At 60.9% G+C, this 10,177-nt stretch overlaps 1 protein-coding gene across 1 annotated transcript; it reads right to left on the bottom strand.

The window, feature by feature from the left end:
* Positions 1–1,666: 1,666 nt before the first annotated feature.
* Positions 1,667–6,696, bottom strand: MRGPRF (MAS related GPR family member F). The gene is made up of 2 exons (XM_007944918.1): positions 6,649–6,696; positions 1,667–2,650 (listed from the first exon to the last, which is right to left on the bottom strand). Exons 1-2 carry the CDS (start codon positions 6,694–6,696, stop codon positions 1,667–1,669), a joined length of 1,032 nt encoding a protein of 343 aa, XP_007943109.1.
* Positions 6,697–10,177: the final 3,481 nt, after the last annotated feature.

Here is a 10,177-nt window from a genome sequence, read left to right as displayed (position 1 = left end):
CTAGGTCAGGGGACAGTGCCTGGGAGTGGATGGGAGGCCAAGTTGGTTGGATGTGAGGGGTCCGCCCCCTGGGGCTAGGGCTGCAGAGGGAAGGCAGGTGAGTCCTGGGTCTATGGGAGAATGCCAGCATGGGGCTGGGGGGACCACTCCTGACCTCCCACCCCAGCAAGGACAGCTGCCCTGCCGGCCTCCCCAGGCGCTCTGCAGAGAGGGTGGGGGGGTCCATCAGCCGCATGTCCCGACACCAGTGCCTCTGCCTTACTGTCTCTCATTGGCTTCAAGATGTGAGCGGGCTGCCCCCAAGGGGGCGGGGCCCCAGCTGGACGCCAGGCGTTGTACATGGACCTCTTCTGAGACCGCCTCCTGGCCGGGTGCGGGGAGGCCAGCCCTGCATGGGGTCCAGGTCCAGGGGCTCTCAGAGCAGACGGGGCATGCTGGTTGGGGGAGCCCTACTCCTGGGGTCTCTGCTGGGCCTGCTGCGTGTCCTCACAGTGGGACCTGTGCAGCCCTCATGGGCTGATGAGGAGGAGGGAGGTTGGAAAGTCCGGGGCCTGGGTGGTGGAAAGGGCACTGACGTAAACACACAGGGGTTAGGTTAGCTGGCCATCCCTCCCGCTGGCTGAGGAGTGGACCAACCCGCCAGGAGGGGGCGTGATGCCAGGGGAGTGGACGGCCCTGCAAAGAGAGAGAGGCCGGGCATGTTGGGAGGTGGCTTGCTGGAGGGCACGAGTAGATTGCCGGGGTGGGGGGCCCTGCACGCACAGGTTGCCACCCTGAGACTCCGGGTGCCCTGGGACACAGACTACAGAGGGGACAGGGCCCTGCCTGCTGCAAGATATAAAATGTTTATTAACCACATTCGATTGTCTTTTATAAAAACTTCTTTGGCTTCACTGGGCTGCTGAGCTGGCAGCAGGGCCCCCCGTGCCCCCGGCGGAGGGCAGCTGGCGCAGAGCCTGTCCCATCTCTGGGTGGGGCCTGGAGCCCGAGGCCCGGCCGAGGAGCCGCCCGGATGGCCCCAGGGGCGCTGAGGGTCAGGTGATGTCAGCCGGCGCACATATGTCTTTGGAGGCTGCCCAGGGCTGGCGCAGCTCAGAGTCAGAGTCAGACGCGGGAGTCGTCTCCCCAGTGGGCCGGCGCCCACCGCCCTCAATGGGGTGGGAGGCAGGCTCAGCGGAACCTCTCCAGCCCATGTTCCGCTCCGATTTGCTCGTGGATGCTGCCTCAAGAGGGTGGAGTTAGAGCAGGGCCCCTAATGGCGAGGACGAAGCTCTGGCCCCATGGGGCAGTGCTGGCTGGGCCACTCCAAGGAGGCTGTCTGAAGGGGCAGCAGGTGGACGGGCTGGGGCCCAGCCTCTTCTCACTGTCCAGCCTGGGCTAGCAGGAGGCCTGCCCCTCGGGGTAACTTCGGGGCGGTGGGCCGCTGACTGACAGAGGAGAATGGCTGAGGGGAGCCTGGCGGGGCCACGGGGTCCGTCTACTGTGATTGCTCAGCCCCTCGGCCACCCCTGGAGCCTTCAGCCCAGGGGGAGGGAGGCGCAGGAGGCGGAAACAGAACTTTCTCCTCCCAGCTGGGCTCCGAGGCAGCGACCCTGTTCTCATGGGTGGTGAGGGGTCTCGGGCCCCCGGGTGTGCCCTGCCCCTGTCCCCTGCCAGGAGCTGCCTCTCAGGAGGGGTACCCCGGTGGGGCCTGCATCTCCATGCTGACCGTGTTGGGCGTGCCGCCCCCAGCCTCGCCCAGCTCGGCCCCGTCTCGCAGGGCCCGCTGGAAGACCACCCTCAGGGGCTCCCAGAGCCTCTGGGCCTTGTCCCTCCCGGCCAGGAAGTAGACAACAGGCTTGGCACAGCTGCTGACACAGATGCACAGGTCGGTGACGTACTCGGGGAAGGGCGCCGGGATCCGGAAGACCCAGAAGAGGAACCAGTCGATGCCCAGGTAGATGGAGGACACCAGGAAGACGGCCACCATGGCCAGCACGACGTGGTTGAGCTTGGCGGAGCGCTGGTGCCGCCGCGCCCGGCACTCCACGTGCAGGATGAGGGCCAGGCAGGGCAGCACCATGAGTGGGCAGCAGACCAGGAAGACCAGGATGCCCAGGAAGGTGTCCATGTGCGTGCAGGCCGTCCCCGCAGCCTCGCGGCTCAGGAACGTGCAGAAGTAGTTGTGGATGCTGGTGACCAGGAGTGACAGGATCCAGAGGAGGGTGGCCACCACGGCCGATAGGCGCCTGGGCCGCCGGCGCCAGTACCAGGCGGGGAAGATGACGGACAGGCAGCGCTCCATGCTGACGGCCGGCAGGAGGCTCACCCCCGCAAGGAACGTGAAGAGCCCCAGGACCCTGCAGACGGCGCGGACGTAGTCGGCAAAGGCCCCCAGGAAGCCGCCCGTGTTCAGGGCGGAGAGCACGGCCTTGCTGAAGAGGTAGCCCGCGTCGGCGCCGGCCAGGTGCAGGAAGTAGATGGAGAAGGGGCTGCTCTTGATGGAAAAGCCGAGGAACCAGAGCACAAGCCCGTTGCCGACCAGGCCACCCAGGCACAGCAGCAGGAAGACGTAGTTCATGACGGCCGGCGGGGGCAGCGTGGCCATCTGCTCCATGCTCAGAAAGCCACGGCTGTACAGCTCCGGGGCCTCACTCGTGCCGGGACACACCTGCGCAGGTGCAGAGGGAGGCACCTGGTGATGCTGGCTGGCCCCACCCACAGACCCCCTCCTGAGGCCACGTGGGAGGGTCCTGGGTGGAGACTGGGGGTGGGGTGGGTGGCTCTGGAGCAATTCATTGGCTCCAGCTTGGCTGCTGCAAATGGTTGAGCACTCAACTACTAGCTGAAAGGTTGGCGGTTCAAACCCACCCCGAGATGCCTGGCGATCTGGCCGGGCAGTGGTCCAGCAGAACGTGGTCTTGCCTACAGGGCCAGGGCTGGCATATCAGTATATGAAGGTGGGCATTGGGGAGGGGTGGGGACTGTGGCTTAGTGCAGAGACACCTGTCCTGGGTAGACAGCCAAGGAGGTCGTCTAAAGGGGCAGCAGGTGGACGGGCAGCAGCCTAGCCTCTCCCCACTGCCCAGCCTAGGGTAGGAGGAGGCCTGCTACTCGGGGTAACTTTTGTACAGTGGGCTGCTGGCTGACAGAGGAGAGTGTCACAGCCTTGGAAACCCTGTGGGGCAGCGCTGCCCTGCACACGCAGGGGCGCCGTGGATCAGAAGCGACTCAGCGACAAACAACAACAAGATCAAGAGCAGAATTCTAACTCTCTGTGTCCCAGAGTCTGGAGCCAGCTGCATGGATGGAACGGCTGAAGGCGTGATTGGAAAGCTCCCATCATTGATAAATGCCAGAAAGTGGCTGCCCACCAGACAGAAAAGACACTGGTCTCTATCTTCCCATGGTGTGGACGATAAAGGAAAACCGAGCAGCCTTTCAGAGCAAACAAGATGAAAGACATTCAGCAAAGAAACACAGTGCTTGCGATAACCCCCGGTTATAACCTAAAACCACTGCCATCGAGTCGACTCCAGCTCATAGTGACCCCTACTGGGTTTCTGAAGCCGTAAATCATTACAGAAGTAGATCGCCCATCTTCCTTCTGCGGAGAGGCCGGTGGGTTTGAACCGCTGACCCTCTGGTTAGAAGTCAAATGCCTTAGGTACTGCACTACCAGAGCTAGGTTATAGACTTGTTACAATCACTGTAAAGGATATGACTGAATGACTGGGGAATCCATATGCCGTCCCCGCACAGACAGCGCTATGGCGTCACTGTTTCCGAAGGCAGTAATCGCACTGGGTCCTGTATAAGACTGTCCTTGTTCTTAGAAGACAGAGCCTATTTGGGGTGAAAGGGCTTGGTGTCTGCAACTCACTCTCCAGTAGTTCAGAGAAAATAAAAGTCCACCTCTTGAGAGCTACATCGATGGAAAGAAGGCACGGGTGGCAAAAGGCTAGCAATGAATGCATCGAGGTGAAGGCCAGCCTGGGTATGGATTGTCCTGCTCTCACAGATTCTCTGCACACTTGAAAGTTTTCAAACTAAAATGGGAAAATATTTATTTAAATTAAAAAAAAATTGTACATGTATTATTTAAAAAAAAAAAAAAAAAAAAGAGTGAACCCTGGCCATAGCTGGAGGGGGTTCTGGAGGTCCCTGGCTGGGCCAGGGTTTGAGTTTCTAGATTGTGGGGAAGTCCAGGGGGTCCCTGGGGTGGGGGAGGGGTCAGGCAGCAGCAGTGCAGCAGGCTGTGTGGAGGACTTCAGTGTTTTCAGTCTGCATCCCAACGGAATATGGTCTTGCCTGCAGGGCCTGGGCTGGGCTGGCGTATCAATGTGTGAAGGTGGGCATTAGGGAGGGGTGGGGACTGTGGCTAAGTGGAGAGGAGCCTATCCTGAGTAGAGTGGGACGTCTGCTGTGCTGCAGCTGGTGGGCACCAGGGGGATTGGTGGGCACCGGGGGGATCAGTGGGCCTAAGTGGCTGACCACCCTTTTCCCCAGAGAAGCCAGAATTCTTGATTGTAATCTGAAATACTCTGGTTTAAAAAAATGTTGGCATCTCATTCAGATTTTTAAAAAACATCGTGCAGGCCAAACACAACAGATGTTCAAGCTGGATTCAGTTCCCAGGCTGTCGTCTCGACCGACCTTGCGTTCCAAGTGGCAAAGGCTGCCCGAACCCTGCCACTCCCCTTCCCATGCCCTGGCAGACATCACTAATCCATCCCAGCTCTCCTTCCCACGGGGCCTGCACTGGCCTCATCCCTCTGTCCCCATCCCCACCCCCTGTCACAGGCTCCAACAAAACAGACAGGAAGGGCCCCGAGGCAGGATCCATTCGGCCACCTTCCAAATTGTCCCCAAAGCTGGGCTCCAATAATAACAAAGTGGGGGCTTTCCGGCCCAGCTCTGGTCAAGGGGAGTCTGTCAGCAGGGACTGAAGGTACTGGCAAAACTCTGGGGGAGACTCTGCAAGGTCAGGGCAAGCTCCATAAGGGGGTCCTATTGGGGGCAGTGGTGGATGAGTGGTGGGATTCTTGTTTCCTGTGGGGGAGTCGCAGGTTCGATTCCTGGGCAAGGCACCTCACACGCAGCCCCCATCCGTCAGCGCAGTCCCCATCCCTCAGCACAGGCTTGTGTGTTGCTATGAGGCTGAATAGGTTTCAGCAAAGCTTCCAGGTTAAGAGGTGCTAGGAAGAAATGCCTGGTGTTCAGCCAATGAGAACATCATGGGTCCATGTGCACCATTACAAGCTTGTCCTGTGGTGCATGGGCTCCAAGTCAACAGCAACTAACACAGCACTTGCCGTCCTCCGCATTGCTGTTGTTGGGGCTGTCGAGTCGGTTCTGACTCATAGCGACCCGAGGGTTTCCTAAGCTGTAATCTTTACAGGAGCAATTGCCAGTTCTTTCTCACAGATTGGTGGGTGGGTTCGAACCACCCACCTTCTGGTTTGCAGCCCAGAACTTAACAGTTGAGCCACCAGGGAAGGCTCTCATCTTCTAAATACTTTTACTGAATCAACATCTGTCTATCTGTCGACCCCCAAACCCAACTCCTAGCTCCTCCTTGCTTGTCTGGGCCGGGCAACCAGACCTAGGCACATCTTACACCAGCCTGTGCTCTCTGAGCCCGGGACGATGAGCCTGAGTGCTGGGCAGGACCTGGGCTGCAGGCCCCTGCCCAGATGAGGTCCGATCACTGGGTACCTCTTCTGGGAAACGTTGGAGGTTGGAGCCGGGCTGGAGTGGGAGCTGGAGCGGGAGGGCCGGCTGAGTCACTGGGCGTGGGGCTGCGTTCCCAGCTACAGGCTGCCTTGCCTCGTCCCCTTGGAAAAGGCCTGCCAAAGCCCAGCCCCTCCAGAGCTTGGCCTTTTCCAGCAAAATCCCCCTCACCCCAGCAGCTCCACAGATCTGTTTCCCATGGCTGCTGTCCCACAGGTCACCAGGGCACAGGGAGCTCCCAGGCTGGGACCCAGAGCCATGAGCAGTAATCTCTGCTGCCCTGCCTGTACCCTGGGCACTTACTACTACCTGCGTGGCCTTGGTTTCCTTAAATGTAAGAGGGTGCACTAAGTAAATTCCAGGGTGCTTGTCAGCCCAAGAGTGTCTGCCCAGGAAGCAGAAAGGAATTCCAGAGTTTTCTGTAGGGAGCTGGTGTGGGAAGGGCAGAAGGTGGGGTCAACCTACATGGGGCTTGTCAGGTGTCACCCAGGCGGAGACCAAGGTGGGTGGTAAATCCATGATGCGGGGACAGCCCTCAGAGGGTGAGCAGAGAAAGCTCCGTGGAGCACATGGCCTCAGGGCCCCTTTGGAGCCAGCGTCCTGGGCCTCCTGGCAGAGGCTGGCAGAGGCTGGCAGAGTGCTGGCCAGTCTGCTCCTTCGAGCTGGCTTGAAATGAGTCCCTTCAAGCTTGGCCAAAGGGGCCTCCAAGGTTAGCACGCGCGGGGACTTCAAGGGTGTCTAGTGCCCTGCACTTGCCTCATTGATGAGAACATTGGGGACCAGAGGGACCCAGTGACCACACACAGGCACACAGCTCAGCAAGGGCCCTGCACCCCACCAGTAGCCTGGAGTCACAGAGCCGCCCTGGAGGCAGGGGGCTGCGCTCCCCACCTGTCCAGGCAGACCTGGGCCACGGAACCGTCTGGTGGCACTTGCCTTGTCCCTGCTGGTGGTGTGGGCCTCCCAGGAGCAGTTTCCCGCCATTGCTGGGCCAGGGGTGTCCAAGTTCCTCACCAGTCCACTCAGCTCGCGGCCTGAACTCTCCGCCTGGCAAAAGCCACAGAATAGGTCATGTGAGGGCAAACTGTCCCCCCAGAGTGGTGTTCCGTCCCCTCCTAGAAGCCCCTCCTCTTCCAGGCCGTGCTCTGGGCCCCAGGGGCTTTCTGGGTCTGTAGTGGCAGCTCCTCACCCTGGCTGTGTCCCTCTTGGTCCTCCCCCTCGTGGAAATGCTGATAAGCTGTCACACGGCTGAGAGTGCACGCAGGCCTCGTCTGCGTCCACTGGCCTCTCCTGCCTGCGGCTCCCTCATTCAGACCCTTGCTACCGCCTCAACCCTGAACATGGACTGTACTGGGTCTCGGCGAGGTCTGGAGCAGGACGCCTTCTGGGGATACGTGCTTAGCCCTGTCATTTCCTCAGTGCCTCCTCCATACCCTGCCCTGCCTATGATACAACGGGCCGCAGCTCACGGTGGGGGCGGATGGGGATAGAGGTCACTCCCGTCAGGGGAGGCTTGCTGGAGGAGAAGACCTATGAGTGGGGCTCGTGTTGTAACATGAAAGTGCTGGTCCTTCCCCTGCAGGTGTCACTAGGTACAACAGCCTGTCATCAAGACCACCGTCTTCCCCATCAGCCCCTGCTCAGTGAGTCCAGCCGGCCTGGTGCCAGCCCGCCACACCCATCGCCCCATTTGGTCCCCACCAGCATCCTTTTCCCTTGGTGTCCTTGGGGACACCAGCCTTGAGGAAGTGAGATCCCTTGCACACATGATAACCAGGGACGTGTGGACACTTTGCACCGGAAGGGATCTGACCCAGATTCAATTCCCAGCCAGCGCACTTCACGCACAGGCCACCACCTGCCTGTCATTGGAAGCTGCCACGTGGCTGCGCTGCTGACAGTTTCAGCAGAGTTTCCAGACTAAACTAGGAGCAAAGGTCCGGTGTTCTAATTCAGTAAAAACTACACGTCCCGATGGTTCAATCAACAACTCAATCAGTACCCTCTCCAGGGGATGGCGCAGGACTCACAGCAGTCAGCTCGGTGCGCACGGGGGGGCCACCCACCAATGCGACCTGCACGCAGCTCACAAGAGCATAGCGGCTGTCCGCCCCGAGGCTGGAGGGAGCAGCGCACGGTCGCAGGAGTGGCGTCGCTGTAGGACGCTGGTCCTCCGTTCCCTCACCAAGTCCGGACCCTCCGTGTGGGGAAACTGAGGCTTTGAGCAAGGAAGGGCCCTGCCGTGGGCGCAGCCCCACGGGCTCTGCTGCCCAACTCCCCTGAAATTCCTTCCTCTGTTGAGCTGTCACGAGGCCCCCACAAGGGCCCTCAGTCCTCCCCGCCGGGGGCGGAGCCCTTGTAGCCACGCCCCATCATTGGCTGGAAAGGGTGGCTGTTCCGCGTGGGTGCGCCCCCTAGTTAACCCTCCACCTCCTAGAGCTGGCGGAAGCCAGGCTGCCTGCGGGCCCTGTAGGTGCCAGGCCTGCTGGTGACTCAGTGTAGGGGCGCGCGGTGCCCAGGGTGGCCACTCGGGGTGAAAGCCCTTGTGCGGGGTGGGGGTGGGGAGGTGGGAGGTGGGATAAGTGAATGAATGAGTGAGTGCCTGATGCGTGGGCAGACAGCGTGGGTCACCAACTGTGTATTTTCAACCCCGTTGGCTCTAGTTGGGCCACTGTCCCACTGCCACCAAATCCCAAAAAACAAACCTGATGCAACTTCATTCCCTCTCATGGCAACCCCGTGTGTGCAGAGAATGCCCCAAAGGGTTTGCAAGGCCGTGACTTTTCCGAAGTAGACGTTCAGGCCTCTCTCCCCAGGGCCTCTGAGTCTGACAGTTTAACCGTTTGCACCCCCCAGGACTCCTGTCCCACCTATTGCCACAGGCAGGCCTATGCTTCTCCCACTGTGGGGCTTATGTAAGCTTTCCTCCTGCCTGGAACCCCTGTATCTCCCCTTCACCCCCATCTTTCCTGGTCCCCATGGATGGACTCTTTCCTAGCCCTCCCTGCTATCCACACTACGCCGCAGCCCAGGGGGGCCCAGGAGCCTCTCTAGAGCTTTCACGTTGGCCAGGCTAGACCCCCACCCCCAACTACATACAAGCTCCTAGGGGCAGGGGCTGTGGCCTCCCCCACCCTGCCTGCTGGGGCTGGGCGCTGAGCAGAGAGGCTCAGAGCTCACCTCCTAGCTGACCGATTCCCTGTGAGGGTCCCCGTGCCCCTTGTCCTTGTCCTTGTCCTGCAGGGAGCATCTGAAAAGCTAGTTCACTCGTGTACGGAAAGATCTAGAAGCCATGTGGGCCCCAGATGGGCTGTATGAAAACACATGTGTGTGGGGTGTGTGTGATGTGTGATGTGGCTGTGATGTGAGTGCCTGTGCCCCTTGGGCTGGGGGTGGGGGGCTTGGACAGCTTCTTCCATAACTCAGCTACACCACTCACCCTAAAACCCGGGCCCAGGTGGCTTCTGGCCACCTGCCTTCCACCTCTCCTCTTACCCCCACCCCCACTCTGACCCCTACTCAACTCCGGGATCCTTAAGGCCCTTCTTTGCGGTCCAGGTGGCACAGTCAAGCTCCAGCTGGCCCCACCCCTCCTGTCTCCTGGGCCTGAGAGCACCAGCCTTGCAGGGGACTCCAGTCTATCCCCCCTTTTCCCAGACACGAAGGACGCCTGGGTCTCCTCACTTGGGTCTCCCTGTCCTGTGCTTACAAGTGGCTTTGCAGAGGGTTCTCAGGGAGAAGTAGCGCCTTCCAGAACGCCCCTCACTCAGCCTCCACCAGGCACCCCCAGCCTGGGAGAAGATGAGAGACCGGAGCAGGAAGGGTCCCTGTGTCCGCCAGCACCGGCCCTGGCAGGGCTCGGGACTGGTGGAAGGGGCACAGGCTGCGTCTGTGAGAGCCATGGGGGACACTCCCGGCCTGAGCCTCTGCCCACCGGGTGTCCCCTCCCGTCCTCCTCAGGACAGCAGCCGGGACAGCTGGCCAGGCTGGGAGAGGGGTGGGGAAACCCCCACCCTCAGGGAGACAGAGCAGGCCCTGGAAGTGGGGGCGGCTTGGGGCTGGGGGCGAGGCCAGCTGGGGGGACAGGACGCCCTGGTTGTCAGGGCGGAGCATGCTGTAGGGGCTCTCTGTGTCCACAGGGTCCCTGGGAAACCTGCTCCAAGGTCCCCAGACTCCTGGCTTGAGCAGCAATTTCTGGGAGTGGCCTGCCCCAAAGATGCCTGTCTCCCCGCCCAGAAGGTGCTTCTCTGACCTCCAGTGCTGAGCCTGGCCCGCAGCCTGCACATGGGTCCTCAGAACCCCTCCCTGCTAGCTGGGCCCCGAGGTTACCTGCGCCTGTCCTGATCCGTGGGGGCCTCCCCTTCGCAGGGTCTTCCTGGCTCTCCAGCCACCGACCGACCGACCCACAGGGCAGGAGGCAGGGAGGCAGGGAGCCCGCCCCAGCCTGGAAAACGCAGCTCCCAGC

The sequence above is a fragment of the Orycteropus afer genome, unplaced genomic scaffold, assembly GCF_000298275.1.
Source record: "Orycteropus afer afer isolate SDZICR_OR568_19922 unplaced genomic scaffold, OryAfe1.0 scaffold00130, whole genome shotgun sequence".
In the NCBI taxonomy this organism is placed as follows: Eukaryota; Metazoa; Chordata; class Mammalia; order Tubulidentata; family Orycteropodidae; genus Orycteropus; species Orycteropus afer.
The sequence above is the reverse complement of the archived record's forward strand: the minus strand, read 5'-3'. Positions and strand labels throughout refer to the sequence as shown.

What these genes read in the sequence shown, in the direction of transcription:
- MRGPRF (XM_007944918.1), bottom strand. Translation starts at nt 6,696, where the DNA reads ATGGCGGGAAACTGCTCCTGGGAGGCCCACACCACCAGCAGGGACAAG. An exon ending in ACACCACCAGCAGGGACAAG is followed by an intron (nt 2,651 to 6,648) that starts GCAAGTGCCACC and finishes GCACCTGCGCAG; the next exon opens with GTGTGTCCCGGCACGAGTGA.